At 40.8% G+C, this 27192-nt stretch overlaps 3 protein-coding genes across 4 annotated transcripts in view; all 3 read left to right on the forward strand.

Moving 5' to 3' along the window:
• The window catches only part of LOC126401241 (layilin-like), a 9122-nt gene extending 4358 nt beyond the window's left edge, over nucleotides 1-4764 (forward strand). Inside the window, exons 2-5 of the mRNA XM_050062366.1 lie at nucleotides 506-550; nucleotides 2595-2672; nucleotides 3206-3323; nucleotides 3753-4764. Of these exons, the coding sequence (XP_049918323.1) occupies nucleotides 506-550; nucleotides 2595-2672; nucleotides 3206-3323; nucleotides 3753-4068 (557 nt within the window). The 3' untranslated portion in view covers nucleotides 4069-4764. The remainder of the gene's footprint in view (nucleotides 1-505; nucleotides 551-2594; nucleotides 2673-3205; nucleotides 3324-3752) is intronic.
• med29 (mediator complex subunit 29) overlaps nucleotides 4754-27192 on the forward strand; it is an 86328-nt gene continuing 63889 nt past the window's right edge. The window contains exon 1 of the mRNA XM_050059474.1: nucleotides 4754-4764. The gene's annotated coding sequence lies outside the window, so the exon portion shown is untranslated. The remainder of the gene's footprint in view (nucleotides 4765-27192) is intronic.
• sik2b (salt-inducible kinase 2b) overlaps nucleotides 7093-27192 on the forward strand; it is a 58211-nt gene continuing 38111 nt past the window's right edge. For both annotated transcript variants that reach the window (XM_050059280.1, XM_050059288.1), the window contains exons 1-3: nucleotides 7093-7626; nucleotides 11300-11416; nucleotides 19303-19366. In XM_050059280.1, the coding sequence (XP_049915237.1) occupies nucleotides 7489-7626; nucleotides 11300-11416; nucleotides 19303-19366 (319 nt within the window). In that variant the 5' untranslated portion in view covers nucleotides 7093-7488. The remainder of the gene's footprint in view (nucleotides 7627-11299; nucleotides 11417-19302; nucleotides 19367-27192) is intronic.

Below are 27192 nucleotides of genomic sequence, written 5' to 3' on the forward strand. Positions count from 1 at the left end.
AAATCTGACTTTTATCTTCCAAAAACCATTACTGAAATGTGGCCACTGCTGTCAACCACTAGTACTAAACAAGTAATGCGCAATTTTGATTTTGGTTGCCTGGATTACTGTAAGCCTCTGATCTCTGGAAACTGAAAAAGATATATCTGCCTTTGTTTAATGTTTATTTATAAATTAACCTACTGGTTTTATGTCTTATCAAGGACTTAAAAAATATGAAACACCCCTTACTGAGTCTGTGAGCACTTTTTTTTTACTTTAAACACTCCGTCTGAAGGTTATGTTGGCCTTGTTTTATTTTTTGATTCATTTTTACTTCCTTTTCTCTAATGATTCTTTCTGATGTTAAGCTTTTTCCCTCTATTGTAGATATAAAATGGTTTTTGAATGTGTGCTTTTATGTATTTCATCTTTTGTATGAGCTGAGTAAAGTAGCATTGATTACATAATTTTGCAAGAATTGAAAGGCTGAATCATGCTGACTTCTTTTCTATGTCTTTTGCAGAAAAAGTACCAGTATTTACTGATGAAGGGAACACAGCACATGCAGGTACAACATGCACTTGACCACCCCAAATGCACTGTCCTCGTATGCATGATGTTTCTGTGGGATAGAGATAACACGTGACTGTAAATGTGTTTATTCTAAAATCAAGAAAAGTCAGACTTAACCACCACATCGCTACTTTTTGTCACTTAGTTTTATAATAGTTTCTCCTCAGTGTAAATGAAGACCTCTAGTGGTCAGAATATATTAAGGTTTGCGTTGTTTACATTGTGTATAATCTACAGGTCACATGGAATACAGTACATGCAACATCTCTTTATTGGTTTTTGCAAAACAGTGTAAGTACAGTACAGAAACATACCAACAGGAAAAGAAAAAACAAAATGGAGCATTGACAAAAAAGGGAAAAACAAAATATTACACATAAGTTATCTCACAAGTTACAGGGTATTGACATATGACACCATGGCACAGTTAACCTGTTAAACCATTACCCATTCACTTAAATTCTTCAATCAAACTAATGACTGGTTACCAGATTTTCCTAGAGTCCCTCTCTGTTTGACAGGGTGAATCTAATTTTCTGAAAATGTAAAACATGACCTAATTTCTTCAGCCACATATCAAATGTTGGGAGCTTCTCAGATTTCCAAATTGAAGCAACAGTTTTCTTGCTAGCAGTGTGGACAGAGAGATGGCCTGAGCATCGGTCTATCCTTTTTTTTTGTTTGTTTTTTATTTGTTTATTTAAAAACAGGGACAGTACATATTGATGAACATTAAATGTAAATATGTAGGATTGTAGCCAATGGCTAATTTCCATCCACAGTCCCTTGGCAGGTTGATGTTTGACTAATCAAACAAACAAAAAAAACAATAACAACAAATAAACAAACATATAGCGAACAGTAATACAGACATGATAGACCAAGAATTAGGGGACCGGTTGAAAGTGCAAAAGTGCTTGAGTGCTAAATTAAAGTGCGATGTGCTAAGTGCTCAAGTGTTAAGGTGCGATGGTTTTTAAGGGTTAATATTATTGCACATTGCCCATGTTAAAGTGCTAGTTGAATTGCACACCGCCTGATTGCACAGGTTTATGAAGTGCCAGTCCACATTGCACAATGCCCTACAGCACACACAAATGTGTGTGCAGGTGCTATTGCACTCAAATTAGCATACATAGATGTATTTATGTACGCACAATTACACTGAGCTACATACAAGTTGTATGTATCCTTCACTCTACCTGGTTCAACCACCCCAAATAGTGTGGGTAAAGGGGCAGGGGGAAACTCCTTCTTAAAGGCTGTAGCAAAAAACTCAAATAAATGACCCCAAAAGGTTTGCAACCTATGGCATTGCAGGAATTAGTGAGACAGTGTTCCTTGATCTTTTAAACATTTCACACAGAGCTGTGAAGCCTTTGAATATTGTTTGTATAGTCTAGTGGGAGAGAAGTGCAATCTGTGGACAACTTTGAATTGTATCAAAGCATGCCAAACATTTATTGAGCTACTGTGAATATTTTCAATACATGCACCTCATCTGTAATGTCAGTACCCAAATCTTCCTGACAGTTTTCCTTAAAATCACATGCGTCTTTGCAAAAACCTTATCATTTAAAACTGAACTGAAAGTGAAACTTACTGTATCTATACTCTCTTTAAAGCCAGACTCCAATACTAAGGATTTTTAGCCAAAATGCATGTGTTTGGGAATTACTGAGCATAGGACTGGATAAATAAGGCTTGGATTATTCTGCACGTGTTGTGTGAGTTTTCAAACAGATTTTTTGGTATAGTTTTGCTGTTGTTAAATGTGTCCCCCAACCAATCAATAAACTAATATGTTCTCCATTTTCCTGGAGGTATGCAAGAAAAGCAAAGTTTTCTTCACAAATTCAAAGTAAGACGGGATGACTAATTCACAAATTTTTTTGTGGGTGAAGCATTCTCTTAATCTAAATGTGCATAGAGATGCACATGACCACATCATCTAATAACAAGGAAATGTAAACAGGGACAAATAATTTTCTTGTTGTGTTGCCAACTGATGGTGTTAATCTGCTTTCTGATTGCACCAGTTCCAACTCTGAGGCCCAGCGTGTTCTCAACTACAGAGAGGGATGAGACGATAAAAATAGGACTACCTGAGTCATCGGGTAAGAGAAGAAAATTTTGTTCTTGATACCTAGAGTTAAGAGCCTGTATGTTTTCTAAAACATGTTGTTTTAAAGTTAACGTGTGTAGGGTTTAGTGGCGTCTAGTGATGAGGTTGCAGAACTCAAACTCCTTCTATGTGCCAAGCATGTAGGTGAACTGCGGTGGCCAACGTGAAAATACAACAAAGCGAAAATCTGAATGGCCCTTTCTAGAGCCTGTGTTTGATTTGTCCATTCTGGGCTACTGTAGAACAACATGGCGCTCTCTGTTGAAGAGGACCATCTCCATATGTAGATATTATCGGCTCATTCTAAGTTAACGAAACACATCTCTTATTTCCAGGTGAGTATAACCTAATAAAAAAATAGTTATATTAGTTGCCATTTTTGCCAAAAGATGCCCCTACAGCCTCCACACTGGACTTTTAAGTAGCTACAGAATTGTGACATGCTCTAACTATACAAGAATAAAGGTCAACATTTTAAAGTCTTCTCAAAAGACATCATGCTTAGTAATATTCTTTCCTTTGCAGTCTCTCTCTCAGACAACACCCTGTATGTTTCCCACATCCTTTATGCAACTATTCCTGCTCTGCTGCTGCTGCTGTTTGCAGCTGCTGGGTTCTTTTGCTACAGACAGCATGCTAAGAGGTAAAAGCAGAAAAATATAAGCTGTTACACTATAAACCATACCATGTACTGTTGTACTTCAAATATAAAACATTGTGTTTCTAGATGCAGTTATAAAGGGAAATGTTAAGAAGAATTTAAGAAGCAATAATGTCCTTTTTTGCACAATTAGTTAATATATATCTGTAAAATGCATTTATTGAATATTAACTTATTAATATGACACATCAGTGCAGCTCTTCTCCATGTAGTTACTCAGTTTTAACTAATGTCAGCACACATTTTAAGGGCATATGTAACTTGTCTTGTATTTTTAGTCCTAGTAAAATTTGTGGTTCAAAGCTCACAGACCACATGAAGTGTTTCCTCATGTTGTGTGGTCTGTGAAGAGGTAACTTCACCGAGCAGCATGTTGTGCTGATCCTTTGATGTCATTTGTTTCAATTTCAGGAGGAAGACAGAAACCGAAAGCTACCCCAGTAGATCAAAACCATGGATGCCAACAACAGCTTCACCTTATGCCATACAAGGACCTTACGCCTTCAGTGACGTTACCAAACTGCCTCACACTGCTCTGGACAGCAGGATACTGGCAGACATCATGACAAAGTACTCCTGTGCTCCCTCCCAGGGCTCCCAGTGTGACGATTATGAGAACGTGTCATGCGCGGACAGGGAGAGCGGCTTTGTGACCAACGACATCTATGAGACCTGCAGAGCTCAGAGCCGGCAGGCTGGGTGGGTGGAAAATGAGATCTATGGATAACACTGTTGATGCCTGTCTGGTCTCTGTGAGTGTCCAGCAACCTCATACCAGCTTTCCAATTTGACCCAATTAGACAGAGGAACACAATGTTCTCCATCCCTTTCTTTCTCGCACACTCTACTGGTTACCTGTGTGGTGCAGGATTACTAAACAGGTGTCGGCCTGGACCCATGTTCCAATAACCTTTCTCCTGTGTGTGTATCTCCAGCATCCTCAGCATCCAGCATCTAGATACATGCTTAAAGCAGGGTTTGCCAGAGTTTTGTCAACTGAGTCCACATTTAGGCATGAACGTCCCAGAACCCCACCAACAGTATTGATAGAAACTGATAGGTTTTTATTGATACCAGTGTCATTTTTGATTCTGCTTATCGAACTTCTTTATCAGTTCCCGTATGGATTCCTGATCAATTTCCCCTGTGGAAATAACATTAGCATTAATGCAACTGTTTTATTATCTGAGTCTGAACACAGTGTAGAAACAAGAAAAAAAGACATGCATGTGACTTAAGTGTGCAAACGCTCCATGGTTTAACTGTTCTCTTAGTCAAAGAAAAACGTGCTAAGTCTGTCTGTGCGGAGCTAATGTTATTATAGCATAGGATTTTTACCATTGTGCTGCTTAGTTGGGAAGCAGTGACACTCGTTTTACTCGTTTTATTTTACAGACATTACAAGAGCAGCGCTGTTGTAATCTTTCTTTCTTTCTGAAATGAAGCTACGCTTTGAACCTTCTTGCTGCAACTTTCCAGCAACGTAGACACATTTAACATTATTGGTTTGCAATGTGCAAATGTAAAAAAAAACATGCTGGCATCCATAAAAGGAATTGATAAGCTCGAAGGTATATGGTTTGAATTCCAATCTGGAGCTGGTTCTCAACCCTAACCAACAGAGTTCTCAAATCATCAATCAAATTGTGAATCTTAGCATGACATGCCTTTAGATACGAGTAAAAGATGGGCTATATAAAAATGCTAATATATGTCAAATGTTTTTAATGAATGTTATTATCAAACGAGGCTAAAAGGTTGCAGCCATGACATCAGCTCTATGAGGCTTAGGCATGGTGGTTCTTTTAGCTACATGCTAATGTGAGCATGCTAACATGCTCACAAAGGCCTGATAGCATGCTGATGTTTAGCAGGTGTAATATTCACTATGTTCTCTGTCTCATTTTTGTGTGTTGGCATGCTAACATTTGCTAATTAGCACTGAACACAGCAGCTGAAGCTGAGGGGAGTGTCATTAGTTCTGCAGACATTTGGTTATAATCAAAGCATTACAGTGAAAGTTGGGGGATCCAGTAGTTGTTGACACACTCAAAACCACACACGTGGTATAGTGACACTTTAACATTGGGATTATGTATTTTCACAGCAGCACGAAGGCTTTGGTTTCAAAGAGGCATTAATGAAGTCAAATAAGCATAACTGAGTCGAGTCAGGTTAGCGGTGCAGCAGTGCTGCTATATTTGGCATGGTGGATTTCACATTGAACCCTGGGAATAAGTGCGAGTTTTGAGGACTCATGCAAGGTTACTCATCTTGTAAACAATCCAGAATTAAACTACTCAGCCGTTTTCCAATCACGTCACCAGATATTATGAGACACAAGGTCAAACAGATCCTGTTGTCTCTACGGCAGTGGAGTTGTCCCATTCACAGATTACTCTGACCCTTTCTCTAAACCTCAAGAGTGGTGTGAGCCCAGTATAAGGCTTCCTGTTTGGACTCTGATGTCAGGGAACAGGACAGTGCATGCGGAAACACTGATGACAGAACTCTGCTGACCCCGAAACCTCAAAGCTGTGGGCTTTCCCTGACTCCACCTGACTGTGTGGGAAACTCAACCTTTTGAGTATGTTATGGATTCATTCATCAGCTTGTGAAAGCATACGCCTGCCTTGTAAATGTGTAAAATAACCATGGACATACGTTACTGAACACAATTGCCCGTGTTAGTTTCTGAGTGGGCTGCTGGGACTGTGTCTTGGAAAGATGTAGCAAGCCCAGTAAGGAGAGGCTGAGTGTGTTCTTGGAGAATGTTAGACAGGAAATGCCAAAAGCACATCTGGAACTCTTACATTCAGGAAGTCTATGCGTGACAGCGGAGGCCTTCGGAGCGCTGTTCTGCCTGCCTGCTCTGTAATCCACCGCTCTGCATTAGACTGTCACCACATGAAGTGAGGAGAACAACTGCTGGGTGTGAATCTCAAACATGATATGTGGGTGTCAAATAAAGTTTGGTTATAAGATGTTGTGGTTGCATTTGTTGTTATTTGATAATAACATGAGTGTTTTCAAATGTGTTTGTGGGTGTGTGTGAGTGTGTAAGGGAGTGTCTGTGTCATGTTAGGTGTGTGTGTGAATGTAAAATGCCTGCTACTACAGTACAAATACAACTGTGCTGAAAACAGCTGCTTCAATTTCCTATTGTAGCCAACAGATGGCGCTGTTAGGTTGCTTACCAAAGTGTCTTTGTGGCTGATAAAATGTCTAGTTTCACATGAGGTCCTGCATGTTACATTATATAATGTTACATGTTATAATAAATGGGATTTGTAATGGCAATTGCATATTTTTATGGCTTATATAACTGAAAGGAGACGTGCTGGTAGATGCATCTTTTTGTTGTTTTTAAATGTTTATTCCGTGCATATTTATTTTTTTTATTAAATTGCTGTTGTATCCATTCATTCTTTTCTTTGCAGAGCACAAATAAAATGAGGAATAAAAAGCTGCAGGATTGTGTAGAGTGAGTTTAACCCCTTCAGCTCGCATTGTTCCCTCGCAGCAGCTTATTAAACACCTGCAGGGCGAAACTTCAAAGTTACCTATGCCTGCAATCAAGGAGGGCAGGCGAGCAAACAGATTTCAGAATAGCAATTTTACCGGTTGACGTAAGAGGTGGGTCTGGTTGTCTTGGCAACCAATTGGCACTGAAGTGTGGAGCGGCCTCGTGGCCCCGCCCCCTGTACAAATACCCCTATGGCTTTGACGTCAATACACGTCAACCAGAGAACATGATGCCTCTTTGCAAGTCAACTCGTGTGCGCCGTAGCTGATAGAGGTACCTCGAGCTGAAATATTATCGCTCTATTGTATTGGAGAGCGTGGTGTGACAGCCCCCGGGTTCAGCAAATGGCCTGCTTCGTATCGCCGCACTGACGGGGGAGAGTGTCGCCACATTGGCGTTCAAGCTGGCAGGGCGACACAGAAATCAACTTTGTCTATTTTTAATGGACACGCTTCGAGCGGCGGCGGCGGCGGCGGCAGCAGCAGCGGCGGCGGCGGGCGGTTTGTTTTCCTTTCGTCTTTATCTGTAGCTGCTCGAGCAACCCCCGTGTGAGCCCCCCGTGTGTCCCCTGCTCGTCTGGCTACCTCCTAATCCTCCACAAACAGTCCCATTTAGAACAGCATGGTCATGGCTGACAGTGTCCAGAAACCGCTGATCCGGGGTCCGGTCCGAGTGGGCTTCTACGACATCGAGCGTACTTTAGGAAAGGGCAATTTCGCTGTCGTGAAGCTGGCTCGACACCGCATTACCAAGACCGAGGTGAGTGTGTCGGTGAACTAGTTAGCCTGGGAGCTAACTTAGGCTACTGTTGGGCTGAGTTACATAACTTTTATGCACTAGTTGACACCCCAGATATTCACAGCAGATACCTAAATGCTGTCCACATCGTGCACTAATAGAAACTTGGATCAGGTAACTGCCGGCCACTTGGCAGCTCCAGTGCGAGCAACAGCTGGTGTGTTTGAATACCTGCAGGTACAGGAGCAACGACTCGCTGCACGTTCACCCCGTCACACAGCATCACTGCCAGTAAGAGGTCTGACCACCAGTGCTGCTGGGAAACACGAACTGTAAACATGCATGCTTCTCTGTCCTGCGCCAAACCAGCATCATACACCTGCACTCCTTTTGGTAATGACCCAGACGGTGCCACAGTGTACCAGCACCACAGTCTGGCTGCTGTAAACATCGCTGTATCTGGGGCATGCAGCATGGGTCGGTGGTCCCATTATGTAATCCAAATAATGATGTGATTTAGTGGTTTCTTGTGCCAGCAGTGCCGAGAGCTTTGTGAGGAGCAGGGCATGTCAGCCAGAGTAATTGGAAAGCAAAGTGTTCTGCAGGCATGCATGCAGAGAGAAATCCACTGACACTGCTCTGGGGGTCTTCACTTGGTTTGGAGAGGGTTTGATGTTACAAACACTGCACAGTCTCGGGCGATGCAGCATGAGCGCAGAAGGAACAGGGCTTGGATTTGTGTGACTAATAGTTGTATGTCAGCTCTCTACAGAAAGGCCTTTCTTGACTAGTACCACTGAGTGACATGACTTTCCATTGTAATGACACAGACACAAGGAGTTAATGTAAAGACTGCCCGGTCTGTGTGTGAAGAACACAAAGGGAGTGATAGAAAAATGTGCAGGGAGGCTTGTGAAAACACAGTTGCACACTTTGATCTTTGACCTCACAGAGCATCCAACTGTATGCTGGTGAACGTGAGCAATCGTGCTGTACAGAAAAACAAAGATTTACGTCATCCAGACGAGGCCCCCGGCAGGTTTAATGAATAACAAGGCAAGAAAATGGCTCCTAAGACTCTTATCGTGTTAATCTGGTTATGAAAGCCTGTGAAAAGGTGGAGTGTTAGTCTAGCCAAGTAATGTGCAACTGTGTAACACTAAACAGCTACGTGAATGCAGGTTTTAAATTCAGTCAAACACTACACCAGGTGATTTCACTAAGTGGCTGCACCTCTCCCTCAGCCGGTGTGATATTTAAGTTGGATGAAAACACACACGTCGGTGCTGATCTGCAGTCCGCCGGTCTGGTAGAGGTCACTCAGCGCTGGTCGCTACAGAGAGCCACTGCAGCTGCTTGGCTCGGCCAGGCCCATGGCCAGAGCCAGGCTGTTTGTTGAAGTGGCCAAGGTCAGCTGGAGAGGCAGGCTATCAACTTTATGTGATGCCATCTGCTTGAGAATTTGCCAGGGCAAAAAAGATGTTAGCCCGGAGCATGTGTGTAAAGAAAAGCAGTGTTAAAAGACACATGAAACAGCAGATTGGATCTGTGTCTGTGTGCGTATTCCTAGATAAGTGTACCTGTGTGTGCATAACCTACTTTTTCTACACATGGCTCCTACGTGTTATACTGACCCATTCATCCCATTATGTACATACTGCAGCTTTTGGGGGTCAAGTAGTGCTTACTCATTCCCATGTGGTCCTGTCTGTCAGCTCAGCAGGTCGTACGGTTATCCATCTCAGATCACAGCATTGTGCTGCCTTTCTGCTCTCATTACTTAATGTATGAGATAAATTCCCCTGTAACATTGTCCTCAAATGACCTTGTGCCAGCAGAGTACGCAAGAAGTCTTGTTTGTGTGTGTGTGTGTGTGTGTGTGTGTGTGTGTTAGTATTGTTGACATTGTAATCAGTTAGCTCAGATCTTTTCATGCTAAGTACCTTGTAATCCCTGTACTAGGCCAGCAATTTTAAATTTTATGCCCTGGAGTTCTCGACTTGCAGCTGAAGTGCCATTAAAAGATTTCCTCATAGGCTTTGATGCCAAATTGCATACCTGTCTGTACTGTGGGCAGGGATACGATAACAGAGAGAGTTAAACATATCAAAAGAGCCATTATGGCACATCTGTAAGTGCTAACGACTAATATGTTAAATAGGATTAAACTGGGTGTCAGTGGGATGGAGGTGTCAGACTTCGCTTTAAGATTAAAAACATCCATAACATTGTGTTCAGACTCTTTTCAATGACACCACTGCATCGACACAGCAGGAATACCAACACAAAAAAACACAGGGTCATCTAGCAGAAAACGTTGGACCTGGCTCAACATTTTCCGCAAGTGTGACGTCAGCTAGCACTGCGGTTGCCGGTGAAATACACGCTGATTCACATTCCTTTTAAAACACTTTGTAACATGAACAGGATATTTCTGCTGTTTATCTGACGATCAAGATGGAGGATAACATGACCGTCAGTACTTTCCAGAGGAAAATCTAGTGTCACAGACAGTGTTGTAAAGTGCTGTGCAGTGTTTTGGCTTCTGATAAACCTTCAAACTCTTGGATCTATTACTCAAACCCATCCTCCTGGATCCTGTTTGAGCTCACTCAGGGCGGCAGCAAATGGTTATTCTCATTATTGATTACTGTGGTTCCTAATTAATTAATCGTTTGGAGAAAAGTGCCATCACGATTTCCCCGAAACCTCAAGTTGACATTGTTTTGACCTATCAACGGTACAAAATTCAATTCACTAACATAGAAGACAACTCCATGTATGCCAGCCAGCTGGAATTATGTTTTAAATACAGTTTGAATCTGATATGTTTGAATAATGTAGGCTCATGAATCCCAAAGTTTCCGTATCTATGCCCCACTAAATTGTGCTGCACTTTTGAGATGAAGCAATGCCTGTTTTGTAGAGTGTGAATTGTCATGGGATTTTATCATGGGTTCTTGAGAAGTCATGGAAAAGTTTTGAAATTTTGTCTGTGAAAATGTCCTGCATTTTCTGTTGATCAGCTAATTGATTATACGCCTGATTGTTTCAGCTCAGGTCTCACCAGCACTGTATACTTCTTTTAAAGCTGTCCTGTTTGTGGTCTGAATGCTCAGGACAAGTCTTCTAACTTAAATCTAACAGTGGTGTGATTGCTACGAGGGGAGCTGGGGTCTCCTGTTGTTTACTCCTCCAGCTTGGCTTACAGACGTTTGGAAGCTCTTCAGATCACACTGATGAAATGCTGTTTATGAGACAGTCTGAAGGAGAGATGTTAATATCGCCTTGTTACCCACCGGACATCATTAATCAAAGCCAAGAGTGTTGAAGTTGTGAGTGTGCAATTTACACATGTACGTGTCACTGTGGGTGTGTGTGTGTATATCCAACAAGGCCTGTGTTTGCCTCTGCTGTACCCTCGTGATATTTCATCTTCTCAAATTGTTAGAGTGTTTATGAAGTTTCCAGCACAAGCTGTATTTAAGTATGTATTTATCTTGTGTTTCAGAAGCAATTCTCTGAAAAGAACATACTGTCTCCGCTTACCTCTCAGAATATTAAATTGCTGTCTGTACTCGTGTTTATGTGAGTGTTTCTTATCACCCATCAAGTCTGATGAGCCACAACAATGATTCTATTTTATGCTACTGACTGATTACAGTTGTGTTGTTGGTGCTCGATCGTTCTGCAGGTGGCCATCAAGATAATCGACAAGACCCAACTGGATGCTGTCAACCTGGAGAAGATCTACAGAGAAGTTCAGATCATGAAGATGCTGGACCACCCCCACATCATCAAGCTGTACCAGGTGAGTCTAGCTCCAGTACCTGTTAAGCATGCAAAATGTGGAGTTATATTTTTAGTAGTGCAGTTTTCCTCTCAACAACAATGTGATTTTATCTGGGCTCTGGTATAATTTTTGTCTGTCTCTAATGGAAATGTCTTTGTAAGCTGTTATTCCCCACGTTGCAATGCTGTGTGAAGATAAATGGCTTAGTCCGGTTTTCGTCGTGATTTTCGTCTCTTGCCCAACGAGCTGTATCAATCAAGAGAATTTCAGGAGATTTATTTCTGTCTTAGATGCTTCAGTCTAACTTTTCTTGGACCCACTCCATCACAACTCTGTCACTGTCATTGTAACACTGATGTTAGAAGAATGTCACCATACTGCAGTGATACTCAACTCACAGCCCGCGGGCCAAAGCTGGCCCTTGATAGTGTGCCGAGTGGCCTTCAGAACATTTTCTATATAACAATGAAAGTCAGTTTATTCAATCTGGGATTTTTTTTTGTACTTTGAATGTACATAAGGTACCAGAGAGCATTAAAAGCATCAAAATAGAGCTTGTTTGTTAAAAAAAAAAAAAAAAATGAGGAGGATCCCCTGAACCCCCCAACAGAGGTCCAGGCTAAGCCCTGAATGACCTCAAATTCCAGAAACACCATCGCATACACCTGACCTGCGCGGGCCTGCTTTGAATTTGACCATCGCATACACCTGACCTGCGCGGGCCTGCTTTGAATTTGCCTCTTTTATTTATTTTATCCGATAAATATGATTAATGTTTGTATATTACCTGGCCCCTGACATCCTGTCATTTTGCAAAAATGGCCCCCAGGCAAAGAGAGTTGGGTATCCCTGCCCTACTGTATATATTTACTCCAGTTTGTATACTACACATGGGGATATTAAGCCTCGTTTACACCAAGCATTTCAGTTTGTCACAAATTATAACAGTTATTTTTGCATTTCTATTGTCAAAAGTTGTGGACGGTACGGACAGAGCTGCTCCATTCCATCCCATTTTTTGTTACCCCTCTGGGGAGGTACCTAGCAGGCTGATCCGATACTTAAAGTTAGAGTTAGAAACACTGCAGTCCATTGATTGGTCAAAAGAGAACTGTCACTCTTACTTGACAAGGACTGCATAAACCCGCTATTTTTAAATATTCCATTAATTACGACAGAGAGTGTAAACCCTCCAGCTTGTTCTTTTTTGTTCTAAAAAAATGTCGGCATGTAACCCCGTTCTGTGCACGATCCGCAAGGTGCAGACGTTTCTCTGCATCACTGGTAAAGATAAAATACAGCAAAAGCTGGATGGAGCTGTTAATAACAACCCACCTACATTTAGGAGCATTTTCAACGGTGCACTAAACTAGTTTTTAGGTGCATGTCTGGGGCCACGTACCCGTGCTAAGGACACGATACCGAGAGTGTTTGGTGGAAACATGGCTTTTTTATTAAATCATTTTCCATTACCAATGTGCCCACCTTGACACTTAGTGTCACCAAGTTTGTAAAAGCTGTTAAGTCTCTTTCACAAACAGACTTATTTGTACCTCATCTGTTGTTAGTTTGTTGTCTAATGTTGACAATGCTAAGGGGCACTCTAAGCTCTTACAGCCATGTTACACGGATATTTTAGACTTTCTTTAGTGTTCGGGAAGTCTTACGTTTGCTCTGAGATAAATAGTTAGCAACCCAACTTCAGGCTAATATAGCAGTGAGAAGAAGAAGGAACCTTGGTTTGAGGAATAATGGAGGTTGGAGCGAGAGTTTTTAGACAGCACAGAAACCCACTGGAAATACACAGCAGTAAAATAATTTTTTTATTTTTTTTTTTAAATTATTTGTTACACTTTTAAATGAATATTCCCAGTAAAATGCCCCTATAACTGTGTACTTTTTCCAGGCAAACATTTGTTGTGGTTGCTCAGTCAGTCATGTTCATAATGAAAAAACATACTAATTCACCCAAAATTCATTGTAAAGCAGTCCAACCTAAGATAGTCAGGAACTAGTCCGGTTTGTGCAACAGATGTATTTAAGTGTCTATCTGAAGCCTGACTATTAATTAGATCTAAGCCAAAGATAGTCTGTCTTTGTGAAACCCGCTCTTGGTCAAAGAAGGCCCCTCAGAGAGCAGAGGCAGTAATGTAGTATGTAACATGCATTGCAGCGGGGGCCCAACATAACATCTGTTGAGGAGGCCTAGAATTAGCTGTGCCTCTGGCGTATCTGTGAACCAATCAGTCACATGGAGCAGAATTCAGTGCTGCTCCTTGCCGATCTCCTGGTTCAGGGTGTTGAAGTGCAGGACGAATCCAGGCTATTTTCTAATGCATTAGCAAACAACTGCTGCCAAGCAGAACCTTCCACCCTCGGATAGTTTAAGATATGAGAGCATAGTTAATGACTGACTGACATTTGGCGCTGTGTGCATCTGTGTGTTTTCTGCACTATGTGAAGGTGCTAATGGCATGATTCAGACTAAATAATGTTAGCTGTTGAAGATTACAGTAATGAAATGTTTAATTATTGCACTGGGATATCAGACCTGTGGTGCAGAATCAGGCTCTATTTAAACTGTGTTTTTAAAATCAGATACGAATGCACCGTTTTTTATTAACAGTCAGTTTAATTGTAATAACATCTAATTTAGAATGAATTCACTGCTTGTTAAAAACAAGTATTAATTCTTGTCAGCGGCCCTGACCTCATGGGACCTTGACATAGTATTTATTTGAATGTGAGGACACAGCGTCAGAGTTTATTTGCACAATGATTTAGCTAAAAAGGCCCAAAGCGAAAGTGATCTGCAGTTGCCTAGAAGATACCTACTATACACTTTCAAACATGCAATCATGTCTAATGTTTATTGAAGTTAAAGGCCTCTTTTTTGTGGCTGGACAACAACTACCACATCAGTGCTGCAGCACGAGCAATGTCCTTCTAGTATTTATCTGCCCAGCGTTCATGACAAGCTGCAACAAAATGGGAGTTCCATGCAGATGAATTTGGTACATTTTGAGAGTCGGTGTCTAAAGACTAGACCCGTTTTCAGGGCGAGTAACACTAAATTGATCATTTAGTGATTCCAGAAGTAAAGAACAAAGTAGATTGTTGACATGCACAGCAGAAACCACAGAGTGATGCTGAATTAAGTTAGTAAGACTTATATTCAATCCATTGTTGCATAAAAAATCACACAGTTGATGGTGAACTCTGGCCTTGTTCTTATTCCTAGAGGCCTTTTTCATAGAAGACATAATAGGAAAAACAGAACTTATTTAAACTAATGACATTATTGATGGTTGAATTCCATTTAGAAATAATAATCTTATTAGTAAGATCTCTTTTTTTTTCCTACTGTGACAAGTCAAAGGCTGAATCCAAATGTCTACCCTCTGGACTTCTTGCGGACTGAGCCCTCGCTAACTTAAGTCTTACGTACTGTGATGTGTTCACTGTAATGACGTAAAGTCTGCAAGGGCAGAGACAGAGAGCCACTGATAACACAGCACTCAAGTCTGTTTCACTCTTAGAAACGTTTGAGTCATGTACGTGGTGACTGCTGCTGTCATATTCTTGTTGATGAATAGTTTCTGCTCATCTGTCCTTGCAGTTAATCATAGAACTCCCATGTAGGAGTAGGCTTTCTTGTCACTTAAGAAAGGGATATTAATAGACATTTATATACAGAAGTGTTTGTAAAGAAGGATCGGACTATGACCTAATAGACAGGGAAGTACTTACAATGGAAGACCTTCAACTGTTGTGTTGCTGCTAGTTTTCTTAGCCTGTATATTTGGCATTACATGGCATAGGTTCAAGCCTGCAAGGTACAGGCTGCAATGATCAAATGCATTTTGATTAGGCTACCTCAGTAACCTCTACTTCTGCGCATTACTGGATCATGATGCGGCTGAATATCATTTTTGGACTACACGATTCAAGTAGTGTTTTAATACAGGAATTGTTTTATGCTTTGGTGATGAGTTTGTTTTATTTTTTTAGTCGGCAATCGAAAAAAAGCTACAGTGACACATCCATATTGCAATGAATTGTGGTTAATTAAATCAGTAAAGTCTGTCGAAGGCTGCACCACAAGCAGACTCTCTGGAAGTCAGTGCAGAAGTCTGCTTGAGGCCACTTATAAAGTGGATGAATTGTGGATATGGACAGCGCTCAGTGCTCCCAGACTTTTCGGGAACACGCTTGCAATGTCCGCAAGTCTGCAAGTGCGGTGAGTTTGGATTCAGCCGAATTGTCTGCTGTGAAAAAGGCCTTGTACCAGTTGTCTTTGTCTGTTATCCTTAAATGCAACGTAGACCATGGCTTTCCTTTCAACTGCAATGATGTCTGTCATGGTTAAATCTTAAAATGTATTTTTAGTCATGATACAATTTTATGCAGCAGAAATGTGCTTCAGTTTCCTAAGGCACCCTTTAAACTGGTGCTGTTGAAATAGAGCCTGTCGTCACTATCGGTAACATGATGTCCTTTTTTTTTATGGAAATAAATCCCATAAATGTCACTTCCCTCATGTCCCCCCGACACCGTTTATAGCAGTTGTATGCATGTCCAGGTGTGCAAGGGAAGTTCACATCAATTTTAACAAGACTCAAAAGGAAACGTGTTTCATCCGATTACCGTAATGTCCGCTGTCTGGCACAAAATAGCCTAACTGCCAATAACTCAACAATTTTGGTGATTCAGTTGTATTACATAAGCCTTTGGGGTCCTGTTAGTTTGTTTAGGGGAAGTAAATGAGTGTTCATTATCATTACACAACCATGTGGCATCGCTCCAGCTTTCTGCTGTGTTATTTTGGTGTGTATCATTATTTCCAACGGCCCATCCATCCAATCAGCTCAGGTCAATTAGTGATTTCCTTTGTTGTCTCATAAACTAGGGTTGGCCCCGTGGCCCAAAGGGAAGCTAATGAAGACACACACACAGACGACCCAAATGTGGACCTCACGCTGGTTTGTCATGTGTTGTGCGGTCTCTTGTGTATTGACCTCAGTCGGCCATAGTTTTCTTCATGTTCTCTCCGTTTTTAAATCTCACCATCGGGTTTTCAGCTTTCCACTTTCCCTCTTATTCTAGTTTCTCTACGATTGCAAAATTACAGCTGGATATTGTTTTCAAAATTACAAAACCACTCTCTGACTATCAGCACTTATGTAATGATAACACTGCAAAACAAGTGCTCCATTTGAGTATCGGTCATGTTATGGAAAATGCTTGAATTAGCTGAGGATATTGGATGGATCATAACCCTAATTCGATTTCCTCTACACTACAGTTAATGCCTGCATTGTTAAACCATTAAAACAATTACATTTAGAGTCATGAATTATTCATGTACGGTCTTGTGTTAAAACATTAAACCGTCTAGCCTGTATACAGCGTGCGATTCACAACGGGGACCACAGCTGCCCCTCATCAGGACCTGATATTCAGACGCGATCAATCATCATGTTTAGATGGTCTTCAGACCAACTCATCGGCAGCATCCGACCCTGTAAAGCTTTAAACACAAAGTGCAGCAGTATTGGGAATTCAGCCTATAAATACATATCACAATTTATTACACGCCGGAGATTCAGCTTCAGTTATTTCCCCAATAGCAGTTCTTTAAAACAAGGAGTCTGCTTTGTCGGAGGCCAGAAATACATTGTAATGACATTATAATGCTGTATGCTGTGTACTAAATGTATTATCTCCACCGTATTAAAGTGGTGTAATTATTATCGATGGTGCAGGAAGGCTTTTAATGTTAAGCAGCTGCTGACTTGTAATATAAATGGAAGTGTTGCAGTATAGCCACGGGGCCTGGTGCAGCCTGAAACACGATATAAAGATCCTGTTGAAGTTCTACTTGGTTTAACACAAATGCACAAGGGATCGTATTGGCTTGATATCTGGCTTCTCAAGTTGGGCTTTTATCAAACCTTAGTACCTTTATCGCTGCCAACTGAAACGAGTTAGCAGAATGTCATGTATTGAAATCTGGCTGCGAATGTGTAAAGATAATGTTGTTGTCTCATCGTTGATGGGACAGTTCCCGATTAAAATTTTAATTATTCCAATTTTAGTCAATTTTATTTTGGCGAAAATCTTGCGCAGCTGCTTATTTTTTACATTTTAAATTTTGGACTTTGTTATGTGGAAAAGGTAGACAAACATGTTTTTATTTCTCAAAGTAAGGTATCAAAAAAGTATGTTTTTTGCATCAGTGATGTAAAACCTGCAAAGGTACTGCACAAAACTGCCACAGTTACATCACACTGTTAATAAATGTGTGTTGTCCCTGATTAAGATTAAGATCAGTGAAAAAAATGCTTCTCATAACGACAACTGTTTCACATAAATACAAAAATACATTTACATAGTAGTCAACATTTAACTAAACAACAAACCCATACTACAGGTGCTACAAATCACATCGGACATTACTGAAAGTGGAGGCAGTGCGATAAATTAATCCTTCCTATTACATTCAGTGTTCGACACAGGTACACTCAGGCTATTAGAGGGTTGACAGACTGAGGAACAAAAGAGTTCCTGAACCTGTTCAGTCAAGCCTGAGGGAGTCTAAATCTTCTGTGTGATGGCAGAAACTGATACTCTTCAAACAAGGTGTGAGAGGGATCAGAGGTAATAAATTAAAAGTAAGCAAATAAACTCTGGTGTTGACATTAGTATAAAAAAAAATGTCAAACAACAGTCAGCACTACTTTAAGACTATTGTTCAAGTTGAAAATGCTGCCCACAACATCTGCCGTGTCTCCCTGCTTGTTGCCCAGTGCCTCCGCAGCATGCTTATAAAACATATGAAGGAACAGCTTAAGACAGCTAAGAGATCCATGACAGCATGTGAAGCCAGTGAGCACGTAGCTGGCTGATAAATGACAGGAAAATAACCTCTATAAATAGAAAACGGACCTCTCTGATGGCGATATTTTATCTTGTCAAACACAGGTGTAACTAATAACATTAATAATGGCTGTATTTTACTCAGGTGTGCCGGTGCCAGGGACCTGCTATTGTGCACGCTGGTTTACTGGCACACCTGAATGAAACGATGCCATTGTTAATACTGTTAGTTACACCTGTGCTTCTCCTGCTGTGACAAGTCAAAATGTCCGCCGTGAGAGAGGTTTATTTCCCAGATTAGATGCTGTTTTGGCTCGCAGTGCCACTCGTGTTGATTGATGGTATCCTTCAATCAGTTGTACTCCAGCTTCACGATACAGATAGGACAAAATGTGTTTATTACACAACCAGGGCCAAAAAAAAAAACTGGCTCTCGTTTCCTAAATCCATGAATTGGTCAGTGTAACAGATGGAAAATTGATCATAAACAATGAGCGTGGGATTTCTAGTGTGAATGTCTGGCTCACTGTGTCTGATTCATCCTCCCTCTCCATCTGATTCTCCCCTCCGCATTTAATTCTGTTCATCTCCAGAGTGTTTCTGCTTCTAAATCGGTTCGCCTCCTCCTACACAACACAGCGCCGTGTGAGGGCTGAAAGGTTTTAAGTACCATTCAGATAAACTCGGCAGCACCAACCGTCCACCTCCATTCTCTTACATTGATGCCATATTTAGACCCTGTGCCATTCATACATTTTGTTTTGCTCATGACTCTGTGGCTGCCAGACACTGCGGTTAAACCTCAGAGAAAACCATGTGGACAATTGCATAATATTTGACTCACTTGTATGTGTTGTTACAGTTTTCCTTTTCCTTACTCTAATCCTCTCTTGTTGCAGGAGCCTGTTGATATCAATTAAATGGTGATATTGCAATTGAAAAGTGGTCTTCTCTGTGTATTCACTCTCCCACTCTTTTCTCCCCTCCCCTCGGCCCCCTGTTCCTCCATCCCTTCCCTCTCCCAGGTGATGGAGACGAAGAACATGCTTTACTTAGTCACAGAGTATGCCAAGAATGGGGAAATCTTCGGTGAGTGATCTTTTCAAGTACAAGATCAATCTGACCTCAGTATCTTTAGAAACATTTTCCCCACCCAGCTCACACATGTCCAATCTGCACTGTTTCATCAGTAATGTTGTTAGCAAACGAGGAGGTATCAAAGTCTTACTGAGTTTGCGTTGCTCTTACACTTATCCCGGCCTCGATCTCAAAGGTCACATGATTGAAGGAGTGATCCTGATGTGGCCCTTGTCATGTGATTGCTGTGCTAAATGTGCTGACACTTGTTCTTGTCTTATAAAGTGACATCACAGAGGGCTGCAGAGAGGAAGCCTCAAAGACAGAAAGATTGATTTATTGCCACATGTGTTGCAGAATCACTTACTGCTCACTGGTTAACTACTCTGATTATGCAAGAGTACTTTATACAGGCTGGCCAACAACGTCATCCCTCCATTTTCACTGACACGTAAATGGCACTTTGATTAAATTATAAATACTCTACGCTCAACTTCTGCTCTGCTTTTAACTGAAAGTGTTGTTCATGAGCAGATCTGCAAAAAGTAGCTGTGAAAAGGCCTGTCTTTTAAAGCCACTATTTTACAAACACATTTGATATTTTGGACAAACACAGCTGTTGGTTTAGTTTACTTTCATTCAAACTATACAAACCGTATTATAACAGATAACAGAAGTGAAACGTGACAGGAGAAGTCAAGAAGCTGTAGGCTTAAACAACGGACCTTTCACCAAATTGAGAGTTTAAAAATATATAGAATAAAATATGAATTAATAAAGTACACACAAACACACCCTTACCAACTGATTATGATCATGTAAAAAAAAAAAAAAAAAGTTATATATATAAATAACATTTAGGGCTGCAACTTATGTTAATTTTCATTATTGGATGATCTTCCTTCTTGATTTATCAAGTTTGGTCTTAAAAATTTTGTAAGATAGTGCTTGTCACAATTTGTTTTGTCTAACCAACACTCCAAAATCTAAAGACAGCCAATTTACTATCACAGAGGACAAAGAAAAACAGCAAAACTTTCCCGTTACCAAACTGGGACCAGGGTATGGTTGCCAGTTGCCGTTTCCAGTTGATCAACTTATTGATTAATCATCAAAAGAGACTGGTCAAGAGAGAAACACCACAAAACAAGCTGAAGGCATGTAAACTTCACATATTCTTGATTTTAAAAAATGAAACTATCACATAACATCATATTTTGAAATTCACAACATGAACACTGAACACTCCAAAGGCAGTAGTTTTTATAGGAGCCAAATAGATGTCACGTAAACAAAGCGTTTAAGATTTATCCTGGCTGCCTCAAGGTCTTTCATAATGATTTTTAAATGACTAAAAAGGACCAGATGTTTCTGTTTTGGCAGAAGCAGATCACAGAGAAAGAAAAAGAAAAACACACTTTGCCTTATTCAAATAGGACCCTTGGGACAGATAGTGGGTAAAAAAAAAAAAAAAAAAAAGATTCATTTGGTATGGACAATTTCCAGTCAGTCATTTACAAGACAAAACAAAACGTGACCTATAAGTAAGTACGTTCAGACTTGCAGTATAAACCAAATACAAGTTTCCAAGTGGACAGTCTGAACCTAAAAGACACAATAATGAGTTTTTGCAGTACAAGTGTTTCACACACACTCTTCAAAGTCAAGCAAAAATGACGACACTTATGCTGGAAAGGACAGGCAAGTCAGGACATAGCAAGAATAGTACATGAAGATAAGAAATTATCTTAGTCTGCCAGGGCACTGCATGCGCTATATCGCTACTAGACATGCGCAACACACACACACTAAATGTGCACACACTAAATGTGCACACACTGCGATCTCAATCCAGGGCACTGGACATGAGCCCAAGGAAAGAGCGCGTTTTTAAAACTTATTAGAAATACTTAAAATTATTATTATTAATTAAATATCTCAGGATTACTTGTTTCAAAAGCAAAAATGTACTAGTATCATTCCAGTTCTGAACATGCAGACATGACCTAAACCATACATTCAAATATTTCAAGAATTTATAGCACAAGTCTCGACTTGTCTGATGTGGACAACCTGCAGGTGGATCGTGCTCCACACAGATTATTGGCCTCACCTATTAGACAGTCTGAGAATGTTTGCACTTAGCCTACCTCCAGACACAGGAGCTGAGAGGATTACTTTAGCAATAGCCAACAGTAAACTTAATAGTCGTGTGTGTGTGTGTGTGTGTGTGTGTGTGTGTGTGTGTGTGTACGTGTACGTGTGTGTGTGTGTGTGTGTGTGTGTGTGTGTGCATTTTGTTCGTGTCTGTGTGTGTGTCTTTGTAATTCTGAGGCCAGTGTTCCACTTGTGATGTTGACTCAGCAGCAGCCGCTCCTGCTCCTGTGACCTACAGAGAGCTGTGAAGCAGACACAAGAAAAAAAATGAATGAGAAAAGAGTGTGGTTAAAAATAAGAAGGAAGTACAGAGGTGTGCAGAGATAAAACGGAAGGACTCATCTATATCTGTACATATGTTACAGCCACTGCAGTTAACTGTGGATACACCAAGCTGCAGCTTCTGTAAGCCTCTCACTGTACACAGTATACGTTTAAAGGAACAGTTCAACATTTAGAAGAAGAGGTGTATTTATATCATGCAGGTGATTTGATGAGAAAATCGATACCACTCATACTTTTCTTTACAAATGAAGCTAAATACAGGAAAAGGTAGCTTAGCATAAAGACTGGAAGCAGCTAGCCTGACTCTGTCTACAGGAAAAATAAAATCAACTTTTGTTTCTGCACTTTGATTTTCGTATAGATTTGATGAACAAAACATGCCACAAAGGAATGGGAATTATAAGTATCAATAATATTCAAGTACTTGCATTTATTTAATATAGAGTATCTGCATACTCACAGTTAGCATGAGCTAAGACAGTAGTGGCGGCTAACATACAACACTGAGCCATTTAACAGTCTCAACAAACTCACATGACCCAAAACGGCTAAAGTCTGCACTGTGAGTAACCGTTAGCCATGTGATGCTAACAGTTAGCTTGGTCACTGTGTGTCTGTGTGCATGTGCAGGTGGACTCTTAGCAACTGTGACAGCTCACACTCTTGCTGCAATAGTCTCATGATAAACACAGAGAGAGTGACAGTGGGGCAAGGGGGTGCTGGGTGAAGAGATACTCTGCATGCAGCTCTACAATAAAATAAGATTTCACCTATTTGAGATAGTAAAAACAAAATATTGGAGGGGGTGAGATCAGCAAACTTTCCGTTAAATTTTTTTGTGTGTCTCTAACTCGGGTGGTTTGTCCATGAACCCATCGCTGGTGAAACTCTTGAGTTCTTTTTTACTGCAGCAGCAGTTTATGGAGTGTGAGTCATGGGGGGATAATTGATCAGTCAATCCAGTCAGAGCTGATCAAATCGATGGATGATAGGAGCAGCTGCTGCAATGAATAACCGGACAGTCTACGTATTACATCAGCGCTCCTAATGAACAGTCCAGCTCCAAAAATAGAAAATAAACATGTGAGAGCAGATGCTGTTTTTAAGACAGGCCACCACAAATAAATAAATCTGGGGGAAACCCTGTTGTTAAATGAGCTAAAACTTAATTACGCTTAACCATGTGATTCATTGGTTTTAAATTCCAGCTGACAAAACTGGCAGTCTTATTAGCATCATCTTGATTTGCAAAGCACCAGCCATGGTTACCCTATATTTTCTTTCCCTGTTAAAGGTTTTTTGGGGGAGTTTTTCCTTATCCACTGTGAGGGTGCAAGGACAGAGGGATATCGCATGCTGTAAAGCCCTCTGAGGCAAATTGTTATTTGTGATATTGGGCTTTATAAATAAAATTTAATTGAATAAAATTTAATTTGATTATTGAATCACTGTTAAAAAAGGAAAAAATATCTGAAATGTGATAATGCAGCTAATGAAACTGCAAAATAAGTAAGAAAACAAAATGAAAACAAGGAAAAAATTACTACTAGTGATCACTTTATATGTCAAACAAATACTGACAACAGAACGAGTGCTCGAGAACTCATGCCCATCCCTATTACAAACATGTTAGTTAGTGAGTTTTAGAGTTGCTGCTCGGCAGATCCCCTGTTTCCAGTCTCTATGCTAAGCTAAGCTAACTCTCATGGCAGTAGCTTCATAGTTAACAGACATTTATAAGACCTTTATTGATCTTCTCATTTAAATCTTGACAAAGAAGTGACTGAGCGAATTTCCCAAAATGTCAGAGTGCTCCTTTAAAAAAACCAATCATGATGGTCAACCTCATTTTCCATAATCCATAGATTTTCTCATGGATCATCTCTTGGTATTACACAACCATTGTGTCCTGATTCCTCAGACCCCTCTGCCCTGATTGCACTATGTAATGTAGTTATGTAAGACATTTATATGTCATCGTCAGCTGCTGCAGCAGTAGCAGCTTTGACTCAGCCAGACAGACAGCGACTGGTAGCTGCAGCTGTAGACTAGTATTACAGTATTCAATCTCACAAAATTGAACAGTCATTTGTGATTTCCAAATACACTTTCTGGAGATGGATCAAGTCCTTCAGTCATGATGCACTCAGACAAATGGATAAGCTGCCAAGCCAGATCTCCAGCCTCTCCTTCCACTGTCGCCCTCCAGAGAGTTGCCTCCGCTTTTCTGACATGATGAATTTCTCAGGTCTGCTCCTGGCCATAGGTTACCAAGGAGCGGAAGATGTGAGGCTGCTGTGGATGCTCAGCAGCCCACCCTGTTACAGCGAATCAGTGAGACAATGGATGAGCCACTGATTCTCTCTCTGCAGACCAAACAGTAAATGGTGTTGTGGAGGAGCAGGAGGGGTAGTGTATATGTGTGTGTGTGTGCGTCTGGAGCCGTAAAGACAAAGAGCTGGGTTTGGCACAAGGAGGCGGAGAGTGATGGGTTCATACTCGTGAAGGGGTGGGTGGGCACAGTAATGGGCACAGCAGAGGCACCCATGCCAGCTTGTTGATGTGCCTTTGTGTCTGTCTGTCTGTCTGTCTGTCTGTCTGTCAGTCAGCCTGCTGCTCCACAGTCTGCCTCAACACCGCAGTATGGATCAAACCTAGAAATTGGGTCAACCACAAATAAAGCAGAGTTGCAGCAGAGGCAGGAGGGAAGAGGAGGCAGAAGAGAATAGAGGCGAGAGCAGGGGACATCCATTTGAATTTGGAAGGTGGTGGGGAAATGTAGGGCATGCATATTTAAGAAAGCACTGCTGGAGAGAGGAGAGTATTATAGCTGGCAGTGAGTAGAATCACTCATGCAGATCTCTTGTCTGACTGATGGAAAGGGAATGAGACGGGGACTGTTGACTTCAAAGAAATACTCAGGCTATTTTTTGAGACACACTCTTATTTACTTAGGCTGTCAATTTCCATTTCCCCATAAACCATCCTTCATATTTACTGGGTGAGGTCTCTGCAGATGTGTTAGCTGCCAGGGTGTGGGTGCTTTGACTCGGATGACCACCAGTATGAATGCATCTATGACTAACTAAATTCCAATTGAAAAATGTAATGTCTACCTTTATTGCTGATGCTTTAATATTTATCAAAATGTTTTAGTTGTGTGACATGCAAGAGGAAACAGCTTTGAAACATCCACCTGCTGAATGAAAAATTGCAAGGAGGAAAATGTTTTGCCAGAATAAACCTGCCATGTTTTTTTCAGCATTTGAGCTGAGGTAATTTGTGCTCATCTTCTTCAGTGATTGCAGACATTTGGAAACAGCGCAGTATTATAGTAATAAATAATCAGAACATCTTTGAATAACATGGTGTTTCTTTTTTGAGATGTCTGAACCTGCACATAGCATCAGTCCTACACAGGGGACGGTCCAAACGACTGAGAATATATTGTGTGTATTACAAGAGTCATTTGCAATCATTAAATGCATTTTTCCAATAACCAAATTGCTGATATTGCTCTTTACCCTACAAAACATACAACAACTCACTAAATTAAAGTTAACAAAAATCATTTTAAATCTTTAGGAAACAAAGAAACAAAAAACATTAGTTATCAGAATATGTAACTACTTGTCCTTTATATGTTTACAATACTAAAATAATTAAAAAGAAAAAATCAAATGAGTTCAGTCAACTGGTATTTCTAGTGCCGACTAGCGAGGGTAGCAACTTTTAATTGACTAGTTGACTAATCACACACATCCCTAGTTCTACAGTGAAATAGGTAGACACTGAATAGATAAATAGAGCTAGTAATCTCTCTTGGTTTTAACGTGCCATCTAATTCTTTATTAATGTTTCCTAACCACCTCCCTGGTTACCTTACTGTCTTCTGATTGCATTCTATATTCACCTGAAATTGTATGAAGCCGAAAACAAGGAGTCGGTGGCGTTGGCATTAATCATCCAGTATAGAAAAGTTAACTAAGTTAACGACATCTACATGATCTTGTATCTTGTCAAACATCTCAGAACTTAATTAAATGTGTTTATTAGGTGGTGTAGCTTCAATACTTAATACTATTTGGAGGGTGGGAGTGTAGGGTCCTGCCATCACTCTGCTTACTGTTGTACTGTCATACCCAGTGATTAGGAGATCATAACACGTTGATAGAATCTCACATTCACCAAGACACATATGCTGAAACAAATCCTTAACCTCTAAATGCACAATTATTTCCAATTTACTTTGAGGTTAATCCAATGCAATCTAGCCTTGACTTCCAAAAGTGGCACTCAAAAGAGCCAGGATTATCCTCGAGTCAACCCTTGTTTGGTATCTCACTTTGAGCAATGTGGCCTACTGCTGAATTGCATGCTCTGAAGCCCATAACTCTTCAATCCAGGAAGGCCACCACCACATGCCTACCCATGGGCTAATACACAACTGAGTGCGCCAGCAAGGGCACATCAAGGTGGTAAAACCCTAGATATGTGGGGATGCCCAGCTTGCAGCGGTACAGATGTCACAAAAACAATACCTTAATGCCCCACTTCAGGGCCCATGAGGTAGCCATAACCCTGGTGGAATTAACCCTGCATTCCCCGTGGAGGCTTCAATCCATGGCTTTCAAAAGCCAAAATGATAGCCTCCACTACCTAGTAAGACAGACACTGGCGAGATACATGCTTTCTTCTATGAGAAGAGGCCCATATTACAAAGAGCTGGTTTCCCTTCCAAAATCCCAGAGTCCTGTCCAAATAGGTGAGACAGAGGGAATTTAGACTCACAAGTCAGTCTTTAGATGCTTTGCTTAACTAAAGACTGATGACTTTCTCCCTGATTTTGTGTTTAGATGGGTGGATACAATTTCAGAGTTTAAAAAAACTCCCTACGTTGCAGAACCAATAGTAGATCTGCAGGGCGGTCCTTTGGTGGCTCGCTGAACTCTTGTGCTTGTAAACATAGTCCCACTAGAAACACGTGTAGCAGTACAAAATGGCTCAGCCGCGCTTGCAGAAAACGCTGTCAAAGTTATTGGATGTTTGTCGCGTTTGCGGCGACACAATCTCGCCAACTAAAAGAAACAAACATAATCTTTTACAAGGCCATGACTCATCCGTCCGGCCGGACTATAGAGGGATTCGCCTTGTTGTTTACAAATAGCCTACTTCCGGGTAGAAAACCAGCAGAGCTTTTAGCTAGCCTATATATATATATAGCTATATATATATACCTAAAAGCTCTGCTGGTTTATATATATCACATTTTTCACATCACTGTATCACCGTTTAGACTAATCCGATGTTTGTAAAGTCTATAAACACAATGATTGAACAAACATTACTATTTCTTAGCCATTAGCAGTGTCTGTAATAGGTAATAACTCATTAAA

This window comes from Epinephelus moara, chromosome 2, assembly GCF_006386435.1.
Source record: "Epinephelus moara isolate mb chromosome 2, YSFRI_EMoa_1.0, whole genome shotgun sequence".
Lineage (NCBI taxonomy): Eukaryota > Metazoa > Chordata > Actinopteri > Perciformes > Serranidae > Epinephelus > Epinephelus moara.